This window comes from Myxine glutinosa, chromosome 1 (assembly GCF_964187855.1).
Source record: "Myxine glutinosa chromosome 1, kmMyxGlut1.1, whole genome shotgun sequence".
Lineage (NCBI taxonomy): Eukaryota > Metazoa > Chordata > Myxini > Myxiniformes > Myxinidae > Myxine > Myxine glutinosa.
In genome coordinates, this window is record NC_136261.1 from 31,844,845 (window position 1) to 31,868,893 (window position 24,049).

Sequence of the window (24,049 nt, forward strand, 5' to 3'; positions counted from 1 at the left end):
ACTTTAAATTTAGCTCAGGTGCCTCCCATTTCTCTTGATCATGTTTGAGATGTTTCTACACCTTGATTGGAGTCCACTTGTGGTAAATTCAATTGATTGGACATGATTTGGAAAGGCACACACCTGTCTATAAAAGGTCTCACAGCTGACAATGCGTATCAGAGCAAAAACAAGCCATGAGGTCGAAGGAACTGCCTGCAGAGCTCAGACAGGATTGTGTCGAGGCACAGATTTGGGGAAGCCTACAAAAAAAATCTGCTGCATTGAAGGTTCCCAAGAGCACAGTGGCCTCCATAATTCTCAAACGGAAGAAGTTTGGAACAACCAGGACTCTTCCTAGAGCTGGCCGCTCGGCCAAACTGAGAAATCGGGGGAGAAGGGCCTTGGGAAGAGAGGTGAGGAAGAACCCGATGGTCACTCTGGCTGGGTTCCAGAGATCCTGTGTGGAGATGGGAGAAACTTCCAGAATGGCCTAATGGCAGAGCTCCACCGATCTGGGCTTTATGGCAGAGTGGCCAGACGGAAGCAAGAAATGTCTCCAGAAAGCAAGAAATGAGAAACCATGTAATCTCTCATCTTGACCCATGGTCTTCTTCATCTTCTTTCTTATCCACATTGTCCTTGCGAACACAACCCTCTTAATTGCTGTTTTTTGTTGTTTGTTTGTTTTTCTTTCCTGTCTCATCTCGTCTCTCTTATTCATTATCCTCTTCCTGATTGTGCCCAATTGTTCCCCCGCTGTCCCACTGTCAATTTGACTTTACCCTTCCATGAGCCTCACTCTTGTAGGTAAAAGAGATGGAAAGAAGAGTGAAGACGTGGAAAGCCTGGATTTTGGGAGTTGAACCAGAAGTAGGTTACTTGAGAACTGGGGAGGGTTTGAGGGATGAATGAGCAGATGCAGACCAGAGGGAGGTAGTATAAAACAGAGACTACACTGATCTGTTGTGATGTGATTCGAGAGCAATAGGCCTCCACTGAATCCAGGAGACAGATCATATACGTGATGCAGAGGCCCTGCCCAGACGGTGGAACATTAATCCATTGAGCTGCAGATAAAGGCCTTGTAGATTGTGAGTAGTTCTGATTTTTCAAGGAATGATGCCCAATTTTGCTTTGGAGGCCAGCTTCGCTATGCAGTTGGCCCAGGAGAGGCAAGCGAGGCCGAAACGTTCAAGAGAATGAACCTCTTCCAACAGCTGACCCTGGGAATAGGTGGGTATGTTTGACGATCCTTCTGGAGTGACAGAGACTGACTGGGAGATTTTTTTTTTCTGGGATTGAAAGACGTGTTCCATTTATCAGACCAGTATCTAATCAATTCCTGATCAGTAGAGAGCGACGTGTCTGCCTGTCAATAGGACCAGGTACTATAGACCCAACGTGCAGCCATGGCATACAGACCTTTATGCTTCCCACATGTAAAATTATAAAACAGGTCCCATTTCCACCATAACGCTGTACTTACGCTGTATAATTTTTGGCACGTTGCTCAATATGCTGTTTCTTTCAACTTCTACATAGTTGGCACAAATTGCAAATGCTCTCAAGGATGATCGAATGAAATCTAATCCGAGGACCAAATAATGTGTTTCTAGGGACCGGCAGAGAATCCAGAAGTTGCAGAAACAGTTTGGTGGGCGGCCACGGTGGGACCAGAGGGGACAGGTGAACATTTCCCTTTTGGTGTTGTTTTGCTGTTTCATAGTGTTTATATGTAGCACGTATTTTCAAATCGTTTTTTTGGGGGGGGGGGGGGGGATGTCCCTCACTAACGTGATATCCTCAGTGCTGGGATCTTTTGTCCCAGGAAGCAGCCGATCGGTTTCTAACCCACTACTGTGTTCAGTTATTCTACAACATTACCGATACCCAAGGTTGCCCAAATGAGCCAAAAATTTATGACATGCACATGGGAAGCAGATGGAACGAACACGTTTCTTATCTTTTTTCAGGTTTATTTATAATGAACTAGCAATGGCACCTGGCGTTCCTGGGCAACGCATGGTCGCTTCGCTGACGGGAATATTGAGAGGGGACAGAGGGGAACAGAGGAGGAGGGAGGGGGACAGAGGAGGAAGGTGAGGGGTGAGGGGTGAGTGGAGGAGGGGAGGGTGAGTGGAGGAGGGGAGGGCGCAGGAGGAGGGGTGAGTGGGGCGCAGGAGGAGGGGTGAGTGGGGCGCAGGAGGAGGGGTGAGTGGGGCGCAGGAGGAGGGGTGAGTGGGGCGCAGGAGGAGGGGTGAGTGGGGCGCAGGAGGAGGGGTGAGTGGGGTGCAGGAGGAGGGGTGAGTGGGGCGCAGGAGGAGGGGTGAGTGGGGTGCAGGAGGAGGGGTGAGTGGGGTGCAGGAGGAGGGGTGAGTGGGGTGCAGGAGGAGGGGTGAGTGGGGTGCAGGAGGAGGGGTGAGTGGGGTGCAGGAGGAGGGGTGAGTGGGGTGCAGGAGGAGGGGTGAGTGGGGTGCAGGAGGAGGGGTGAGTGGGGTGCAGGAGGAGGGGTGAGGGGCGCAGGAGGAGGGGTGAGTGGGGCGCAGGATGAGGGGTGAGTGGGGCAGCAGGAGGAGGGTGAGTGGGGTAGTAGGAGGAGGGGTGAGTGGGGCAGCAGGAGGAGGGGTGAGTGGGGTGCAGGAGGAGGGGTGAGTGGGCGCAGGAGGAGGGGTGAGTGGGGCACATGAGGGGTGAGTGGGGCGCAGGAGGAGGGGTGAGTGGGGCGCAGGAGGAGGGGTGAGTGGGGCGCAGGAGGAGGGGTGAGTGGGGCGCAGGAGGAGGGGTGAGTGGGGCAGCAGGAGGAGGGGTGAGTGGGGCAGCAGGAGGAGGGGTGAGTGGGGCAGCAGGAGGAGGGGTGAGTGGGGCAGCAGGAGGAGGGGTGAGTGGGGCAGCAGGAGGAGGGGTGAGTGGGGCAGCAGGAGGAGGGGTGAGTGGGGCAGCAGGAGGAGGGGTGAGTGGGGCAGCAGGAGGAGGGGTGAGTGGGGCAGCAGGAGGAGGGGTGAGTGGAGCAGCAGGAGGAGGGGTGAGTGGGGCAGCAGGAGGAGGGGTGAGTGGAGCAGCAGGAGGAGGGGTGAGTGGGGCAGCAGGAGGAGGGGTGAGTGGGGCGCAGGAGGAGGGGTGAGTGGGGCGCAGGAGGAGGGGTGAGTGGGGCAGCAGGAGGAGGGGTGAGTGGGGCAGCAGGAGGAGGGGTGAGTGGGGCAGCAGGAGGAGGGGTGAGTGGGGCAGCAGGAGGAGGGGTGAGTGGGGCAGCAGGAGGAGGGGTGAGTGGGGCAGCAGGAGGAGGGGTGAGTGGGGCAGCAGGAGGAGGGGTGAGTGGGGCGCAGGAGGAGGGGTGAGTGGGGCGCAGGAAGAGCGGTGAGTGGGGCAGCAGGAGGAGGGGTGAGTGGGGCAGCAGGAGGAGGGGTGAGTGGGGCAGCAGGAGGAGGGGTGAGTGGGTCAGCAGGAGGAGGGTTGAGTGGGGAGGAGGAGGAGGGTTGAGTGGGGAGGAGGAGGAGGGTTGAGTGGGGAGGAGGAGGAGGGTTGAGTGGGGAGGAGGAGGAGGGTTGAGTGGGGAGGAGGAGGAGGAGGGTTGAGTGGGGAGGAGGAGGAGGGCTGAGTGGGGAGGAGGAGGAGGGCTGAGTGGGGAGGAGGAGGAGGGCTGAGTGGGGAGGAGGAGGAGGGTTGAGTGGGGAGGAGGAGGAGGAGGCTTGAGTGGGGAGGAGGAGGGGTGAATGGGGCATAGGAGGAGGGGTGAATGGGGCACAGGAGGAGGGGTGAATGGGGAACAGGAGGAGGGGTGAATGGGGAACAGGAGGAGGGTTGAATGGGGAACAGGAGGAGGGGTGAATGGGGAACAGGAGGAGGGGTGAATGGGGAACAGGAGGAGGGGGTGAGAGGAGCGCAGGAGGAGGGGGTGAACGAGGAGCAGCAGGGGTGACAAAGGGGAGCAAGAGAAGGGAGAGAGGGGCACAGAAGGAGGGGTGAGTAGGGCGCAGGAGGAGGTGTGAGTGGGGAGGGACGAGGCAGGGGTTTCCATTCCTCTTGCTGGTAGGCTGTTGAGGCAGTTTCATTTGCTAAGGGTTACCATACTGGATGAGTCGCTGCCATTCCGATGCAGGGTACTTGATTGAGGTGCAGGAATATTGTGTTTCAAAGGACACCGTGGGATCATTATCTATATCATCCACCAATTAATGGTACCAGAAGGGAAGCCCAATTTAATTTCCATCTGATGGACAACACACACACATACATACACACATTGATGAATTACCCTGTCAGTGAAACACCAGGATGACTGGGTTGGAATTCAAGTTCAGGATAGACAGCTTAGAGGTGAGTGAGCATATCTCTCGGCTATCCTGCCAGCCCATATATATCTATGTATACACACACGTGTGTATTGAAAACAATTGATTGTGAGGGATGCTTTATATGGCACATTTATTAGGCACCTAGACCGAGGAATCCACTGCCGAGAATTCTAGCTTATTTGGACTACTTTATGTTTATTTGTTATCAAGTTTGACAATTTATATAATTATTGGAAGTGATATCTTATTTCTATGACCATTGGCATAAATTAATTGAAATCAAAATAGTTAAATGTTGACATCCATGTTGTGCAGATATAATTATTGCTCCGGAAATGTTTTGGACTTGGTGTCTCATTTGCCTTGTTTTTTTTTTTATTTTTATTTTTTTATTATGTGACAGAGTCAACAGAAGCCCAGAGATGCTTCAGTGGAAGTTCGAAGCAACTGGAAGGTCAAGGAGGAGATGGACTTTCCTCGTCTTGCCAAAATGCGATACTTGGATGTTTCCGAGCCTGTGGATGTGTATGCCTATTGCCTATTTTAATACCTTATTATCCCAATGCTTTTTGAAAAAGAAATATTGTAATCCTCTCTCTCTCTGTCTCTCTGTCTCTCTGTCTCTTTCTCTTTCTCTTTCTCTTTGTCTTTGTCTCTGTCTTTGTCTCTGTCTGTGTGTCTCTGTCTCTCTCTCTTTGCTCTCCCTCTCCCTCTCTTTGTCTCTCTCTCTCACTCTCTCACTCTCTCACTCTCTGTCTCTCTGTGTCTCTCTCTCTCTCGCTCGTCTCTCTCGTCTCTCTCGGTCTCTCTCGGTCTCTCTCTGTCTCTCCCTGTCTCTCTCTCTCCCTCTCTCCCGCTCTCCCTCCCCCTCCTTCTGTCTGTCTCTCTCTCTCTTTGTGTGTCTCTGTCTCGCTCTCTCTCTCTGTCTCTCTCTCGCTCGGGCACATTTCAAACATTTTTTTTCATGAAACCTTGTATTTGCAATCACCATTGGAGGACGCATGAAATATGTAACAATTTATTGGATTTGACCCCTGGTTCTTGCCCCACAGGGACATGACTTAGGATCATGGGGGCCAAAACAGAGGGGGGTGGGGGGGCTTGGTTTGACGGCCAGTTTAAATTTTATTTCAGGTCATTCCTGATGGAACGTTTTGCCGTATTTAAACTTTGCTTTTGGTGGGAAGCGTGGGGATTTGTGATGGTGTGCCGTTGACTTTGCTCTCGTTATTTATGAACAATGTTTCTAATTAATTGGGGTGATCCCGTTTTGTTTCTCAAGTGTGACATATAACTTTTTCACTTCCTGCAGGGAGTGTTGCGGACACATGGAGTACTACGATAAGTCCTACGACCGTGTTTCTACACGTAGTGAGTGCCCTCTCAAGAGCATCAAGCGCATCTTCCATACAGTCACCACTACTGATGACCCCGTTATTCGCAAAGTAAGATTAACCTTACCCCCCCCCCCTTCCCGCGCCTCCTCCCCCCAAGCCCTCTCCCTCCCACACATCTCCCTGCTCTTAAATGTTGTGTGCTCTCAAGTGTTTGTGTGCTTCCCCTTCTCTTGTCTTCCGCTCCCTCTTTTTATATAGTTTGTTTGTCTGGTTGATTTGTTTGTGAAGTAAATGTCTGCTCTTTCATGAGCCTCGCTTCAGTATACGAAAAAAAACAAAACAAAAAAAAAACCGAAGCTAAGGCCTCCTTGTGTGTCATTGGCCAAGAGTCACTATTATTTCAAACTTCTTACCAATGATATCGATAAACTATAAAAAAAAATTGTGCAAAAGTATGATGTCGGTCACATGACATTTTGTCGTTTTAAATCTCAACTATTTTCATCACGTGAGCTCTATATATATGTTTTTTTGTTTTGTTTTTTTTGTCATCAAGTAATCTTTATATATACATCAAGTAAGATGGGAGATGAAATACATCACACTGCTGTGTAAAAATGTACAACATTTTGCATTTTTCTCCTCTGATGCTTAAGGAAACTAAAACTTTGTGTTCAATTGAAATACCTGTACACCGTTATGAAAAAGAAAACTATATACAATATACCTTGATATATACCAGTAGCGTGTATGTCCACACTTTTGCTTCAAACCTTGATTGAAATTCTTCTAGGGACAACAACAACAACAACAACAACCTGGATCTACCTGGAAGACAACAACCTGGAAGACAACAGTCTTCTAGGGACACTGTCAAATAATTGTGTGAATGGTGTTCCTAGTGGAATGTGGAATGGAATGTAAATTCTAGTGGAATGGTGTTCCACATTCCAAGATCATCTCGTTTCTGGGATTCTTTTTTACTTTTTCTTTGTCCAAATAATCTCAAACAGCTTCCAATGATATTGACATCTGGACTTTGGGGGATCCAATCCATACATTGAAGGACTCCAGCTTCCTATTTATTTCACAAACTAGACGGTATTAATAGAATACTTACCCTGCACAGTCAACTTGGTGAGAGCCAACTCCTCTGTTTTTGAAAGTTTTTTTTTTTTCTTTGATCCAATATGGCTGCCAGACCACGTGAGCGATTACATCATAAATTTATATTCTCTAATATAAAATTTTCCATGGAGTGGTTTCAGAGATAGAGAGGTGCAACGTTTTTTGTTTTTTATCTTTTCAAGATGGCATCTGTACCACATGACCTATGACGTCATAATTAGGAATAAAATTATACAGGCAGGGGCGCTCGTATGGTAAAATGTAGTGTCAAACAGAACAACGGTTGCTGAGAAAAACAATTTTAAAAATGCATTCACAGACGTATGCATATTGCATACGCCGTACATACGCCACACATATGCACACACTTAACCGATCGCTTCACCCCACTTTTCGCTTCGCGAGCACGGTAATTTTTAATTACCCCAGCTGAGGGTTTGGGATCATTATCTTGCTGTAAGATGACGTTTGGACCACTGGGTCTTGCAGCACTGGGGATGGCATAAAATAAAAAAATAACCACCTTTAGAGGCCATTTTTCCCCGCAAGCGGGGGTTGGCCTTTTTCGGGAACCGTGGTTGTTGTTGTTTTTCGGTCCCCTTTTTGAAGCAATGTTTTACGGCCGGATGCCCTTCCTGACGCCAACCCTTTTTGCCGCCTTTAACGACAAACAGGGAATTACCAGTGAACTGGTCCTCAATTAGCCGACCTCGGAAGGATGACAGGCTGAGTCAACCCCTTTGATTGGCATGGTGGATTAAAATGGCATGGTGGATTAAAATCTGTTTGTACCTTGCTACAATCAATATACCATCAATTTCCCGACACCACTGAAGAATATTCATCCCCAAACTTGAATTGATCCTCCTCAATGCTTCATTGTTGGCTTCAAGCAAGGCTCTTCATAAGTTTGTTTTTGTCTCTTATACTGTCTTTGATTAGATCCAAAAAACTGAAATATTGACTCGTCCATCCAAAGCACCTGGGACCATAGTTCCATAGTCCAATTTCTGCGGTTGTTTAAAAAATTTTTTTTTTAGCCTTTTGGGCACATGTATATTATTATATAATTATTTTTCCCCGCTTGCACCTCAATTGTTGTTTCGGGTGGTTAGTTTCCCACTCGACAATAATGTTCTTTCCCCGGTGAAAGACCGATGCTTCTTGTCTCTACAGTTGGCGAAGAGTGAAGGAAACGTTTTTGCGACAGATGCCATCCTGGCCACACTCATGTGCTGCACTCGTTCAATGTACTCCTGGGACATTGTCGTGCAGCGTGTTGGCTCGAAGCTCTTCTTCGACAAGCGAGACAACTCTGACTTTGGTAGTTTCTTCATTTGTGTGAAAATGTAAACGTGACGAGTACATTTTACCAAGTTGCACAATGCAATCCATACGTTGAGCTGTCGTTTGACTGCTACGATTGGATTTGTGGTGGCTTGGATAGGGTGGTGTAGAGGTAGCACATTTACCTTGGAGCAGTTTATTCTGGTTTTGATTCTTGGGCCGACTCTAAATTATGGGATTGGTGTTTTGTAGGCTGGGCATCAAGTGTGCCGTCCCTCAGATGAACGTTAAGCTCCTCATCCCATATGCTAGGATTTGTTGTGCCCACATGAGAATTGGACATTTAACTTAGTTTTGAAGCTAAACCACTTGTGCAATCCTGCACGACCAGACTGATGTGCCACAGTCATCTTATACATGTTTTTTGTGTACTTGTCTGTTTTTGTGTAGATTTGTTGACTGTCAGTGAGACTGCAAATGAACCACCTCAGGATGAGGGGAGCTCTATCAACTCGCCACGAAACCTGGCCCTGGAAGCTACTTTCATCAACCACAACTTCTCACAGCAGTGCCTAAAAATGGTGGGTCTACATCCCTATCTCTCTCTCTCTCTCTCTCTCTCTCTCGCTCTCTCTCTCAGTCTCAGTCTCAGTCTCAGTCTCCTTGTCTCACCCTCTGTCTCCTTGTCTCACCCTCACTCTCCTTGTCTCACCCTCTCTCTCCTTGTCTCACCCTCTCTCTCCTTGTCTCACCCTCTCTCTCCTTGTCTCACCCTCTCTCTCCTTGTCTCACCCTCTCTCTCCTTGTCTCACCCTCTCTCTCCTTGTCTCACCCTCTCTCTCCTTGTCTCACCCTCTCTCTCCTTGTCTCACCCTCTCTCTCCTTGTCTCACCCTCTCTCTCCTTGTCTCACCCTCTCTCTCCTTGTCTCACCCTCTCTCTCCTTGTCTCACCCTCTCTCTCCTTGTCTCACCCTCTCTCTCCTTGTCTCACCCTCTCTCTCCTTGTCTCACCCTCTCTCTCCTTGTCTCACCCTCTCTCTCCTTGTCTCACCCTCTCTCTCCTTGTCTCACCCTCTCTCTCCTTGTCTCATCCTCTCTCTCCTTGTCTCATCCTCTCTCTCCTTGTCTCACCATCTCTCTCTGTCTCTCCCTTGTCTCACCCTCTCTCTGTCTCTCCCTTGTCTCTCTCTCTCTCTCTATCTCTATCTCTATCTCTATCTCTATCTCTCTCTATCTCTCTATCCTCCCAATCTCTATCTCTCTATCCTCCCAATCTCTATCTCTCTATCCTCCCAATCTCTATCTCTCTATCTTCCCAATCTCTATCTCTCTATCCTCCCAATCTCTATCTCTCCCCTCCAATCTCTATCTCCCCCCTCCCAATCTCTATCTCTCTCCTCCCCCCTCCCAATCTCTATCTCTCTCCTCCCCCCTCCCAATCTCTATCTCTCTCCTCTCTCCTCCCAATCTCTATCTCTCTCCTTCCCCCTCCCAATCTCTATCTCTCTCCTCCCCCCTCCCAATCTCTATCTCTCCCCTCCCCCCTCCCAATCTCTATCTCTCTCCTCCCCCCTCCCAATCTCTATCTCTCTCCTCCCCCCTCCCAATCTCTATCTCTCTCCTCCCCCCTCCCAATCTCTATCTCTCTCCTCCCCCTTCCCAATCTCTATCTCTCTCCTCCCCCTTCCCAATCTCTATCTCTCTCCTCCCCCCTCCCAATCTCTATCTCTCTCCTCCCCCCTCCCAATCTCTATCTCTCTCCTCCCCCCTCCCAATCTCTATCTCTCTCCTCCCCCCTCCCAATCTCTATCTCTCTCCTCCCCCCTCCCAATCTCTATCTCTCTCCTCCCCCCTCCCAATCTCTATCTCTCTCCTCCCCCCTCCCAATCTCTATCTCTCTCCTCCCCCCTCCCAATCTCTATCTCTCTCCTCCCCCCTCCCAATCTCTATCTCTCTCCTCCCCCCTCCCAATCTCTATCTCTCTCCTCCCCCCTCCCAATCTCTATCTCTCTCCTCCCCCCTCCCAATCTCTATCTCTCTCCTCCCCCCTCCCTTTCTCTTTCTCTTTCTCTTTCTCTTTCTATTTCTATTTCTCTCTCTATTTCTACCCCCCACCCTGTTTCTACCCCCCACCCTGTTTCTACCCCCCACCCTGTTTCCCTACTTCTCCCCCCCCCTATTTCCTTCCCTTTCTCTTTATCTCAGTTGTGTACATTTTATTACTCAAAGTGACATTCTGTACCTGTGACTGCTGTTCCTTTCCCCACACCCTCCTCCCCCACAGAACGGAGAGAAGCACAAGTTTCCTAATGGCAATCCATTCACAGAGGATGAGATGCAGGGTGCGGAGGTGGCCTCCATAGGTTACAGGTGTGCTGGCTGCCTTGGCTTGTCACCATACACTTTATACTTCAACCACAAAGCTTGGTTTGGTGTATGTTTTGATCTTTGAATTTTGGGCAGCACCAGCCATAAATATTTCAATACCTGTGCTTTGATGTTGCTTGGGTGTGCTACCACCTTTACTAATTTTCACAGGTAACTTTTTGGTGCACATCGCAAGTTGCCCGAATTGATTTTAAAGTAAGCCACGAAGTGTGGGCGTACACGTGCGTTAGACAAAGTTTCGCTCTGCAAATGATCCCCTGGGACGGGGTCAAATACCCGAAAATGCAATTACGGGCACATTTTTAAACATTTCTAAATGAAACTTTGTATATGAAATCAACATTGGGGGACATTCAACAAATCACCATTGTAACGAATGTTTTTGGATTAGACCTCCATTTCATGCCCCAGGGGGGGGTGGGGACTTTGGTCACAGGGGTCAAAACGGGGAAAAAAGATTAACTCAAAATTTGATATTGGGTCATTCCTGATTGAACGTTTTGCCAACTTTCAACTGCTTTTAGTGGGAAACGTAGGGATTTGCAATGGAGTGTCATCGACTTCACTCTAGTATTATATTAATGCTAGCAGAGAGGGGCCCCGGCATTTCTCGGGGTAAAAAGATTGTCCTTCAGCCTTGTTAATGGACATTGCAAATGTTACGGATTCGGCACTTCCGTTGTTGTGGTTTTCATCCACTGTAAACATTTGTGATTCCATATATTATTATTATTGTCGTTTAAGGGAAATAGAGATTACTATTTTCAAAAGGTAAAAAAGTTAATGTTTTAAATGAAACCGGAACTGGACGATGACGAAGAGGAAGAAGAGGAAGAGAAGGCGGAGCGAGTGAGTCGGACAAGAAGCCGAGCTGCTTCGAGGTCTGGAGTGAACGATTGGCGAACAAGGGTCATGAGTGAACTTTGGGTTTCCCGGGAAAGGGATTCCTGCGACAGAGTTGTCATCGCTCTGACAGATAAACCTGCGTGACAGGTTTTGCGGTTGATTCCGGAGAGAATCATCAGAGTGCCGTTACGCCACGAGAACGGGCCGTCGGCCATTTTTACCTCGCGCAGGATTTGCGCTTCGCTCAAGGTTTTTCATCTCGCTTCAACCATTTTCACTGCATTCAGACGTTAATCTGGTGTGTGTGTGCAACGTGGCTTTTGAGTGGGAAATCTGCGGTTCGCCAAGTGGGAGCCGTGGAACGTCCATACCCGAGGGTGTGATTTCCCAGTCGCCTTGAGGGCACCTTTGCGCAGCTTTGGCAGCGTGACGGTGACTGTCATCCGAACGGGATTCTGGTCTCGATTAGACATCGTTCTGACGATTACTGGAGCGGATCGACTTTGGCTTGATGCCAGAACAGAGACATTGGGAATGTTCTTCTTTTCGTTCACTTGGAGCACATTGAGTTATATTGTACGAACCTGATGGTACCATCATAGGAAATATATATTGGTTGTACAATTGATTACTATTGTTGTTGTACTGTTATACTTGTGTGATCTTAATACAATACTTCTTTGTTGGTAACAACTGGTGTGGTTTCACCATTGATCTTTGACATACAGAATAACGCATCTTTCTGCCGTGAGTCCTCTCGGGGCTCGGAGGTACACCATGACCGGGGTTTGGGGAGGAGCACGTAACACAAAGCTGAGTTAGAGGGGGGGAATTTAAGTCTTGAATTCAAAGGCTGTGTCAGTTGGGATGATAGGTATCCGAGGCAGAAAGACATTTTTTTTTTTTTTTTTTTTTTTTTTTTGTATACAAGATCGAGGCTCGTGAAAGAGCGAACATTAATCACACAGAAAGACAAACAGACACACAAAACAAATAACATCGGGAGCGGTAGACAAGATGGGGAGAGAGGGGGAAGGACACAAACACAACATTTGAGAGCAGGGACCGAGAGACATGGAGACATCGAGAGAACTGTGGGAGGGAGAGGGCTTTGGGGGGAAGGCATGGGAAGGGGGGGGGGGGGGGGGTGGGAGAGGTATAAAACATATGGATCCTGCCAAGACTTCCAGGAAAGAAGTTGGAATTTCAAACAAGGTGGATCTGGGGTGAATTAGTGGGGGTAGAAAAGATCAAGGTTTTGGATGGGGGAAGATAAGAGATGGTGGTGAACAGCTGTTTTGAAGACCTGGAGGGAGGAGTGTGATTGAAGTGAGTGTGGGAGTTTGTTCCAGAGGCGGGAGAAAAGAGGAATGAAAGAGTGAAGGTGAGCAGAGAGCCGAGATTTCGGCAGTTTAACCATCAGAGGGTGGCTGGCAGATCTTGTGCGACCTGTAGGAATATTTGGGGGACAGAGCACAGAGAGAGCTGGGGGAGCAAGGCCGGAGAGGAGTCGGTAGAAGACAGAAAGACCACCTACCTGCCTGCGGTGAGTGAGTGAAACGCCCTCAGAGATAGCTTCATCGCGGGAGATTCCAATGATTCTGAAAGCTTTGGATTCAACAGCGTGAAGCCGAGCCAGGTGTGAGGCAGGAGCACCGGCCCATAGGGGAGAACAGTATTCCATTGAGCTGCGGATGAAAGCCTTGTATGTGGTGAGGAGCTCAGGTGTGCCTAGGAAGGACTTCGCACGACGGAGGATGCCCAGTCGGCGACTGGCTTTGGAGGCCAGCTTGGAAATGTGGTTTTCCCAAGAAAGATCATGGCAGATGGTGAGACCCAAAAGCTTGAGCGACAGAACTTCTTGGAGAGGATTGTTGAGAAAGTAGATGGGAGGGTTGTCCAGTCGATCTTTTCGGAGAGACATAGTAAGAGTGTGAGATTTGTCAGGATTGAAAGACATGTTCCACATGTTTGACCAGTCTGTGATTTTGTCCAGGTCTTCAGAGAGTGAGGAGGCTGCAGACTGCCGATCTGAGGGAAGAGGAATGGAGCGGCAGAGAGTGGAGTCCATCAGCAAAGAGATACAGAGGATTTTCCAGAGAGTCGGAGAGATCATTGATAAAGACCAGAAAAAGCACAGGGCCCAGCACACTGCCTTGGGGAACTCCAGCCTGAACGGGAAGGGGAGATGAGAGAAATCCATTCAGGGCCACACGTTGACTACGACCAGAGAGGAAGTCCGCAAGCCATGCATGGAGATTTCCATGGATACCATAGGAGGAGAGTTTGGTGAGCAGAGCTGGGTGCCAGACCGTATCGAAGGCACGTGATATATCAAGGGAGACAGCTCTGATTTCCTGTTTGGCATTGAGGACCTCCATCCATTGTTGAGACAGCAGAAGCAGCATGTCCAGAGTAGAGTGACCTGGTCTGAAACCAAATTGATGATCAGAGATCAAGCCATTGGAGAAGAGGAAAGATTTCATATCCGAAGCAATGATGGATTCCATGACTTTGCTGATAATTGGGAGCAGGCTGATTGGTCTGTAGTTGCAAGGATCTGTTTTTGCACCTTTTTTGTGTAAAGCGGTAATGTTTGCTGATTTTACAGGATGCTGGCAGATGACCTTGAGCAAAAGATAGGGTGAAAAGAACAGAGAGAGGGTGAGATAGAGCGGCAGAGCAGGATTTTAGGACCCGTGGGCTGATGCCATCTGGTCCAGTTGCAGAATCAGAGTCGAGGTTTGACAAAAACTCCTCCACCTTGTCAGGAGAGAAGGTCACAGAGTCCAGGAGCAGTTTGGTTCGACTGGGAAAGGTGGGAACAGAGAGGGATGGGTTTGGGACTAAGGATTTTGAGGCAAACACAGAGTTGAGGCATTCAGCTTTTTCACGTGCGGAGTCAGCTGTGTAGCCATTTGAGGTAAGGGAGGGGATGGAGGGGGAACAAACACCAGAAACGGATTTGACCAGACGCCACCAGGATTTGGAGGAAGGAGACAGGTTTGAGAGTTCATTCTTGAGTGAGGAGAGATAGTGCTTCCTGGCACTCCTGAGGGTAGACGCACACTTGTTCCGAGCTTGGTGGAAGGAACTGAGATTTCCTTCAGTTGGATTAGCCTTCCAAGAGGCAAAGGCAAGTTGTTTCAGGGCAACTGCCTCACCACAAGATTCAGTGTACCATGGACGGGAGGAAGGGTAAGACAACTGAAGGCGAGATGGGATAAATCTGTGCATGAGAGAGATCAGTTTGCTTTGGAAGAATTTCCAGGAAGAATTGATGTCAGAGGCAGTGGAGATGGGAGACCAATCCAGACGATTGATGGGTGCTTGAAGACCGTCCCAGTCGGCCTGAGTGAAATGCCAGACTCGTCGACGCTGAGGAGGCTCTCTGAGAATGGCCAGAGAGATGTCCACTTTGACAAGCACATGATCAGAAGAACCGATTGGAGCAGAAGAAGAGCAGCAGACATTAGCAGGGAAGTTAGTCATAACCAAGTCTAGAAGAGAAGATACTCCATTGACTGAGATCCGGGTCGGGAAATTGACAGATTGTGTCAATCCCAGTGAGTCACAGAAGTCCTTTGCTGAGGTGCCATGACTGGTGAGAGAGGAACCCACACCCAACCAGGTGGCATGATGACAATTGAAGTCACCACATATGAGGAAGAGAGAGTTGGGGTGAGTGGATAGAAGTTGGTCCATGTTGTCAGACAGTGAAATGTAGATGGAGTCATCACTGTTTGGGGGACGGTACAGAACACATATGAACAAAAGGTGGGAGCGGAGAGCAAGCCGTAGCCAGAGGTACTCCTGGGGGTGAGGAGGAGAGAGGGCAGTGCAAGGAGAGTGAGGAAGAGAGTTTTTGATAAAGATAGCCACCCCACCACCAGGCCGAGGCTCAGGTCTATCATACCGGAGGAGGGAGTAACCAGGAAGAGATATTAAGGAATCAGAGACATCTTGAAGGAGGAAAGTCTCTGTTAAGCAGATCAAGTCTGGATTGTCAGAAGCAACCTGTATGGAGAGATCAGTCAGGTTTGAGCGAAGGCCCCGGATGTTTGAGGTCCATACCATTAATGAAGAGAGAGGGGGAGCATCGGGTACAGGACAGGGGAGGGGAGGAGTAGGGTAAGATGAAGGATGAGAGGGGGAGGTAGGGAGAGCAGTTGTTAGTGTGTCAGCGATTGCAGAAGAGTTCCAAGAAAGGGAAGGATGAGGAGGATGAAAGGTTTGAAGGTGAAGGGATGAGGCACAGTGAGGGGTTGTTTGAGGGCGGGCAGAGGAAAGAAGAAGGTTGGGGGGGGGTGGAGGTATGAGATAGAAGGGAGACGAAGTGGGGAGGAGGCAGCTTTGAGGAGGAGGGGGGAGGAGGGAGAATTGGAGAGGAATGGTATGGGGGGAGATTTGAATGGGAGGGGTTGGGGGGGAGTTTTGAAGGGGAGGAGTGAGGGGGGAGTTTAGGAGGGGAAGGGCAAGGGGGGAGTTCAGGAGTGGAAGGGCAAGGGGGGAGTTCAGGAGTGGAGGGGTAGGGGGGGAGTTTAAGAGTGGCGGGGCAAGGGGGGAGTTTAGGAGTGTAGGTGCAAGGGGAGGGATTTGGATGGGAGGGGCAAGAGGGGAGTTTAGAAAGTGGATGATTAATGAAAGACGAACATTGAAAACAAATTGGGTTTGTTGTGATTTTCAAGTTAGCAATCCGGTTCAGAATGATGGAGGAGGGATGGAATGAAAGTGAATTTAGACCATGTAGTGAGGGAGACGTATAAGATATTGAATTTCCTTTTTTTTGAGGTGGAATGAGTTGGAGAGGAAATTGAGAAAAGCCTTTTAAATAGGAAGAAAAACAGCGTGTTGTAAAATACCACTGAGTAAAACACTGAAGGGGAAAGGTTATACATATTTAAATAATATTTAAACAGAACCGTGAACAATCTTATGTGCACAAAAATACCAACGGGGGGAGAGCCGAGAGGGACCACCACGAGTCACGTGAAGGGCAAACGGTGGATCCAACTTCACTTTTAAAATTGCTCTCATAAGGAAAAATCTGACCAAACAACACAATTCTCACACAAATCTCACAGTTCTGAACTCAGGAAAGAAATGCAAGGTGGTAAAAGTGAGAAACTTAAATTTGCCATTGGGTGGTGGGAACAGGTCACATCGAGGCCACACCGACAAACCGCCACAAAAATAAATAATTAATTTCTTTTGAATTTGATTGAGCGATATAATCATTAGCCATGGTAATATAAGAAAACAAGTAACCTATATGTTTAACTGGAGGTCCAATTTGGTGGCAATTGGCCGGGTATTTTGTGCGTGATTGGCGTTAAAGACACAGACACGCAGAAAATGACTTTTATTGTCAACATTATTAACACTAGGGCATGCCCGTACGTGGGTGCCCGTTCCTTGCCAAAAAAAAAAAATAACGCTACCCGTACGCTCTACCCCGCCCGTACGCCCGTAAACAAAAAAAACAACGCTCTTCGCTTCCGCCCTTCGCTCTGACTGAATTGGGAGAAATAATGCGCATAAGAAATCGAGAAATTATTATTTTCTCCGGAAGAAATCGAATTACGAACCGTAATGGCGCACGCGCTCGGCTCGGCTCGCTCTCACATCGGCCACGCCTACGCAATAACGCGTTCTGTGATTGGCTGCCGGAAGTGCAGTCTTCACTGTCCGGAAGGTCGCAAATCGCAGTTACGATGAATCGCAAATTAGTTTTAATTAGTTTTAAAACATAGTTTAACGGCAACATAGTTTGCCAACGTGAAATAAATGAATACGCTCTCAAATGTGCCGTCCGAGGCAGAGTCTGTTCGGCACGTTCGGCACACGTGATAGCTCGCTGCTCTCTGATTGGTTGAATCGTTTTTTGGACATAGCTCGGTAACTACTTGTCCGATTAATGTCAAACCTTGAAAAGGCACATCCTCGGGTCCCCAGCAATATACCTGGCAAGTTTCAAGTATATCGGACCCGTGGTTGTCGAGAAACAGCGGTCACAGACAAACAAACAAACACACACACAGACACACAGACACACAGACACACACACACACACACACACACACACACACACACACACACACACACACACACACACACACACACACAGAGATTACTGGAATTATAGATAGATGTTAATTCTCGTGGGACAAAAAGGATAAGAGCACATGAGAAATAAATTTGTCATCCGACTCGTTTTCGTGCTGGTACTAAGGAAGTGATTGTCCCTGGCAGGTATCGGAAGTGGAAACTTGGTGAGGATATTGAGCTAATTGTGCGCTGCGAGCATGATGGTGTTCTTACCGGTGCCAATGGCGAGGTCTCCTTCATCAACATCAAAACTCTCAACGAATGGGACTCTCGTGTAAGTTGAAACTCAGGATTTTGTTGCTGAACTCATTGATGTCCATACACTTTTGGAAAAAAATTAATAAATAAATAATAGGGGATATTGTAATCTGCTCCGTCTGTCTGTCTCACTATCTCCTCCTAAATGGTTCGGTATAAATTCACCAAACCTGGTAGTTATGATCACCACATGGCAAGAAGGTGCAAGAGTCGTGTCGTTTTGGCCCCACCACTAGGGTGGGGTCAATAGGTCAAGTCCTGAAAAAAGCAATTGCAGGCCCATTTTAAAATGAAACTTTGTATGTGCAATCAACATGGGAAGGCACATGAAATATGTGACGATTTTTGGATTTGACCCCCGTTTGATGCCCCATGGGGTGGGAATATGGGGTCACTGGGGTCAAAACGGTGAAAATATTTCAACTCAAAATTTGATAATTGGAAATGGGGACATTCTGGTGGAACGTTTTGCCATCTTTCAAATTTTCTTATTATTAAAATATTATTATTATTTATTTTTTTTCCTTATTTTCTTATTTTTGTAGGGAGGGTGGAATATTGTCAATAAGTGCAGGTTGCGGTTGTCTTTACATGGAACTCCTTGCCTGGTTAACTTGTCGAGTTTGGTTTGATTGGCGCAGTCGTGCAACGGCGTTGAATGGCGGCAGAAGTTGGACTCCCAGCGAGGTGCCGTGCTCGCCACGGAGCTCAAGAACAACTCTTACAAGCTCGCCAAGTGGACGTGCTGTGCTCTGCTCGCCGGCTCGGAGTACATGAAGCTCGGGTAAGGTGCACGGTCAAAGTGCTTTCTCCATCTTTAACGATGACTGGGAGAGATGTTTTGAGTTGGCATGCACGTTTTTGCACGAATGACCAATCAAATCGTTTTGGCCTTGACTTGTTTAGTTTGATTTAATTTTTTGCAGGTACGTCTCACGCTACCATGTTAAGGATTCTGCGAGACATGTCGTATTGGGTGTTCAGCAGTTCAAGCCGGCCGAGTTTGCAAGTCAGATCAATCTGAACATGGAGAATGCTTGGGGCATCCTCCGCTGCATTGTGGACACGTGCTTGACCCTCCCAGAAGGGAAATTTCTTATACTCAAGGACCCGAACAAGGTATGTGCAACGTCGATTTATCCGCCCGTCATGTGCAGTTGTCCACAGCACCTTTTGCGCCATCACCTTTCCTATTCCCTCCCATACTCCCCTCCCACCTCACCTTTCCTATTCCTCCCATACTCCCCTCCCACCTCACCTTTCCTATTCCTCCCATACTCCCCTCCCACCTCACCTTTCCTATTCCACCCATACTCCCCTCCCACCTCACCATTCCTATTCCTCCCATACTCCCCTCCTCACCTTTCCTATTCCTCCCATACTCCTCTCCCCCCTCACCTTTCCCATTCCTCCCACACTCCCCTCCCCCCTCACCTTTCCCATTCCTCCCATACTCCCCTCTCTCCTCACCTTTCCTATTCCTCCCATACTCCCCTCCCCCCTCACCTTTCCCATTCCTCCCACACTCCCCTCCCCCCTCACCTTTCACATTCCTCCCACACTCCCCTCCCCCCTCACCTTTCCCATTCCTCCCACACTCCCCTCCCCCCTCACCTTTCGCATTCCTCCCACACTCCCCTTCCCCTTCCCCCTTGCTTAATTTACTTTATTTTTATCCCCACACTTTTTGAAAGAAAAAAAAAAAATGGGGGGGATGTTGTAATTGGCTGTCTGTCTGTGCCTGTCTGTCCGTCACACTGTATTCTCCAAAACTGTTGTGATGAAATTCACCAAACTTAGTAGTTATGATCACCACATGGCAAAAGTGCAATATTAGTGTAGTGTTTGGCCCTACCCACATGGGGTGGGGTCAAAAGGTCAAATATCAAATAATGCCATTACGGGCACATTTTAAACTTTTTTATTTATTGAAACATTGTAGAACATGAAATATTGAACGATTTTTTGGATTTACCCCCGGTTCATGCCTTAGGGGGTGCGGACTGAGCGGTTAGGGTGCCAGCTTGGGATCCTAGTATCCTGGGTTCTAATCCCGGTCGATCATTGAATTAACGCCAGGGGGATTGACTCGGCCTATCATCCTTCCGAGGTCGGCAAATTGAGTACCAGTTCACCGGTAATTCCCTGTTAGTCGCCTCTTGCGGCACACAGGGTTGGCGGCAGGAAGGGCATCCGGCCATAAAACATTGCTTCAAAAAAGGGGACCACGGTGCCCAAAAATGGCCAACCCCTGCTCTGTGGGGAAAAATGGCCTCTAAAGGTGGTTCGACTTCCGTTCTTGTCTTTGCTGTTTTAATCCCTCCAATCATTTTCTTCCATCTCACCACTTATCCACATAAGTGCTATCTCTAATTTCCCCTTGAACTCCCACCTACTGTTAATCTTTTTCCCCTGTAGGAGGTAGCAATGCTCCATAGTAACCGGAAATGAACTTGGGAGTCTTGATCATTGTAATGGTGAAATTATTATGAACGATCATTTATTTGCCATGACCGAGAGGAATTTTAGGTGATTAAAAATGACCATTGTGGGGTAGAGGTAAAAGTGGGATATTCGAGGTAGTTCTTCTGGAAGGGGTGGAAGCAATTTAACGGTTCCATAAATTGTTGTTGCAGCAAGTCATTCGAATTTACTCACTGCCTGACGGAACCTTCAGTTCAGATGAAGAGGAGGAAGAGGATGATGACGATGTATTGGAGGAGGAAGATGAAGAAGCTTTGAGGAAAGGTGATTTGATGCTTCTATTTTTTTTATTTTTTTTTTGTATACAAGATCGAGGCTCGTGAAAGAGCTAACATTAATCACACAAAAAGTCAAACCGACACATAAAACACAAAAAATAAGGAGAGCGGTAGACAAGATGGGGAGAGAGGGGGAAGGACACAAACACAACATTTGAGAGCAGGGACATCGGGAGAAATGTTTTAGGGGGAGGGCTCGGGGGGAGGTGGGAGAGGTATAAAACGGATGAATACTGCAAGGACTTCCAGGAAAGGAGTTGGAATTTCAAAAAAAAGAAAAAAAAAAGAAGATCTATGCCACAGATGATTATTATTTTGGGATTTCCCTTTTTACTCTGGAGAAGGACTTGTCCTTCGCATGACGTTTGTGATTTGCTCAACCATGCCGGACGTCGTAATGCGTTTGTGTAGACTGTAGAGAAAGCAAGTTTATAAAATGTGAACACAATGAGCAATCCGTGCAGCTGAGCGAACAAGGCTGGTAGAGCAAGCTCATGTGCTGGGTCTTTCTTTGGTATAATTTGTTCTGATTCCTTAATTTTTCACAGTTGTACCAATGGGCTGGCAGGATGGCCTAGCGGTATGCACGCTGACCTCTGAACCGTCTAGCCTGGGTTGGAACCTTCACCCAGCTACAAACTCTCATGGGGTCTCGTAGGCACGTTACATCAATGTGTTTGCCGTCCTTCGGATGGACGCTAATCCGAGCGTCCCGTCTGCCAGAATTAGTTGGTGGACGTTCAAATATCCCATGGTGTCCTTCACAAAGAGTAGGCAAGCTATCGCCGGCACCTTGGCCAAATTACAAATTCCTGGTCTGATCTACGGAGGGCATTACGGCCGCACCCTCGGCCAATGATGCCACTCAGTCATGTGCTGCATACAGAAGAAGAAGAAGAAGAAGTATCATTGCACTACATGTACCTTCATGAGTACCGATGTAAGTAAGAAGAGAAGCGATTAAACAATTGATCTTCCTTGATGCTACGAACTGGATACTCCGCCGCTGTGATGCGAAGACACTTCCTGGCTGGTGACGGTACCAGATGTCCTGGCTGGTGTTTAAAATGCCCGCAGAAGGTTTTATTTCATTTGCTTTTTGGGGAGGATTTAGTTTTTTGAAATTTATAGGCATTCATGCCAGTGTAGAGAAGATGTGCGGCATTAATAAGGAATTTCTGTTCAGATTTATTTTGATTCTGAAAGGTTGAATAATTGGCTTTATTTATTTATTTGTTTATATCTGCATGATTTTGACTCTGGTTAACGCTGTTTTACAGAGGCAGATGGAAGAGAGGCTCCGATCGTGCACTCTTAAGCTAAATGAGCATTCCCGCATTGTGGTGTCATTGATGGACTAAGGAGAATGGAAATGAACATTGTCGCAAATTGTGCTCCTTGCTTTTTACAATGATGGACTATATATATATATCATTGTCGTCTGAACTGACGGCTCATGATGCGTGGAACCCAGGTTCAAAATCCCATGTACTACGTATACGTCCATTGTTTTCTAATATCGTTGTAATCGCCAATGAGGTACACTTGTCTGATAATGTCTTTGTCCTGAATTTGGAGTGATGTACAAACTCCAGTCTGAGCTTCAGATGAATATTAAAAATAAATAATTTCATCCATTAATGTTTATATTTATTTATTTATTTTGCAAGGCTTTCATATCATTTCAGTGGAGCGTATCCTAGTGAGGTTTGGCAGACTCCCTCATGCTCGGCTTCACATGCCTCGTTCACGCCACACACTGTTCCTGTGTTCCGTGTAGGCGCTGCCTTCTCCGGCCTAAACCCATCCTTTAACCAAATGAATGGTGTTCCTGTGGGACGCGTTACCGTCTCATTCCAGCAGGTGGAACGCTTCTTTGGCCCTTCGTCATCGCCCTCCTAGCCCCACACCGAGGGAATATGAAAGGGCGGATGCGGCGTGGGCCCCGTCTTGCCGGTCTTTCAAGATCGAACAATCAGCGCTTTGGGCAGAAGAGAAAATGCAAGTTTAACTTGAATCTGAAAATCCAATTTGACTGGAATCTGCTTCAGGGAATTAGACAGTGTCAAGTTGCATTCCTGTGCAACTGTTATCGAAAGGCATCCATTGTTTTGCAAAGCAATGTCGTGATGCAATGGGAAACTTAAGTTTGCACGCTAGCAAATTAAAGACTACAACACAAAATCTGGGGTATCACCATAAACGGGCCACTACTACGAGGAAGGAAGTCGTTGGGCATAGGCCTTCAATGGGAATGGGCTCGTTCGTTATGTGCGTAATCACATTCCATACACATGAGAAAACAGAAATAGTCTCGCCTAACAACTCGAATACCTCAATTGTCACGACATTGAATTGGAATACTTTGCACTATAAAAACCAAAAAAAAACAACCAAAAAAACCACCTTTAGAGGCCATTTTTCCCCGCAAGCGGGGGTTGGCCTTTTTCGGGAACTGTGGTTGTTGTTGTTTTTCGGTCCCCTTTTTGAAGCAATGTTTTACGGCCGGATGCCCTTCCTGACGCCAACCCTTTTTGCCGCCTTTAACGACAAGCAGGGAATTACCAGTGAACTGGTACTCAATTTGCACTATGATGAATCATATCTGTTCTTTTGAAATTCAAAATGTAAGGATGAACTTGTTGCGGACTGGTGGGATAGCCATTGTCCTTTGAGCACTCTCGGCTGGATCCATTTTGCAACTCAACTATAAACTGCTGCCCTGGTGCTTTACTGATTGGGCATTGCTTTGAGTGTGCCATCCTTCATAGGAACGTTAAGCCAGATGTCCCATCTCCCACTATTGGCTGCTTGATGTTAAAGATCCCATGGTGTCTTTCACAAGAGTAAGCCATCATGTGTCAGATAATTGCGTCGTAACCCGTCACCGACTCTGGCAGGGTCACCAGAGTCATTGACAAGATCTGCAACACCCGGGCAATGCGACGAAGTCCAGTTGTTTGCAACCTATCTTTGGAGGTTTACCCAAAGTGGGATACCAAGCACGTGCCATTTATGGTGTTGGATTCGGATAGTGCAAGGCCAGGTAGGACACGGTAGAAGGCTCAAACCATCGGATTGGTTGTGAGAATATAATACAAATGAAGGACTATAACAGAAAAGGGAGTTCATGTGGTCTTCCAATCTGGCTTTGGAAGGTAGTTACGCTGCGTTCACTTAGCGAAAAGCGTTTTTTTTTCCTCTTTTGTATACAAGATCGAGGCTCATGTAAGAGCTAACTTTAATCACAAAAAGACAAACGAACACATAAAACATAAGATAAAGGCAGTGGAAGACAAGATGGGGAGAGAGAGGGAAGCACACAAGTACAACATTTGAGAGCAGGGACATCAGGAGATCTGTGGGAGGGAGAGGGCTTGGGGGGAGGAGGCGTGGGGAACGGTGAGGTGGGGGGTTGTTAAGCGATCGGTTGCTTCTATACGTGCGTACGTCGTATGCGTGTCTGCATTTTAAAAATTAATTTTCTCAGCAACTGTTGGTCCGATTGACACAATTTTTACCATAGGAGCATCTCCTGTATAATATTTAGTGATGATTATGACATCATAGGTCACGTGGTACAGGCACCATCTTTGAAAAAAATTACAACTTTATCTCCGAAACCGCTCCATGGAAAAAGTTGAAACGTGGCTCATTGTC

At 47.7% G+C, this 24,049-nt stretch overlaps 1 protein-coding gene across 1 annotated transcript in view; it reads left to right on the forward strand.

The window, feature by feature from the left end:
- The window catches only part of EIF3D (eukaryotic translation initiation factor 3 subunit D), a 34,935-nt gene extending 12,905 nt beyond the window's left edge, over positions 1 to 22,030 (forward strand). The window contains exons 5-15 of the mRNA XM_068109215.2: positions 1,599 to 1,668; positions 4,678 to 4,799; positions 5,587 to 5,719; positions 7,916 to 8,063; positions 8,477 to 8,607; positions 10,312 to 10,397; positions 17,514 to 17,643; positions 18,269 to 18,411; positions 18,554 to 18,746; positions 20,264 to 20,375; positions 21,670 to 22,030. Of these exons, the coding sequence (XP_067965316.2) occupies positions 1,599 to 1,668; positions 4,678 to 4,799; positions 5,587 to 5,719; positions 7,916 to 8,063; positions 8,477 to 8,607; positions 10,312 to 10,397; positions 17,514 to 17,643; positions 18,269 to 18,411; positions 18,554 to 18,746; positions 20,264 to 20,375; positions 21,670 to 21,707 (1,306 nt within the window). The 3' untranslated portion in view covers positions 21,708 to 22,030. The remainder of the gene's footprint in view (positions 1 to 1,598; positions 1,669 to 4,677; positions 4,800 to 5,586; positions 5,720 to 7,915; positions 8,064 to 8,476; positions 8,608 to 10,311; positions 10,398 to 17,513; positions 17,644 to 18,268; positions 18,412 to 18,553; positions 18,747 to 20,263; positions 20,376 to 21,669) is intronic.
- The last annotated feature ends 2,019 nt before the right edge of the window (positions 22,031 to 24,049 follow it).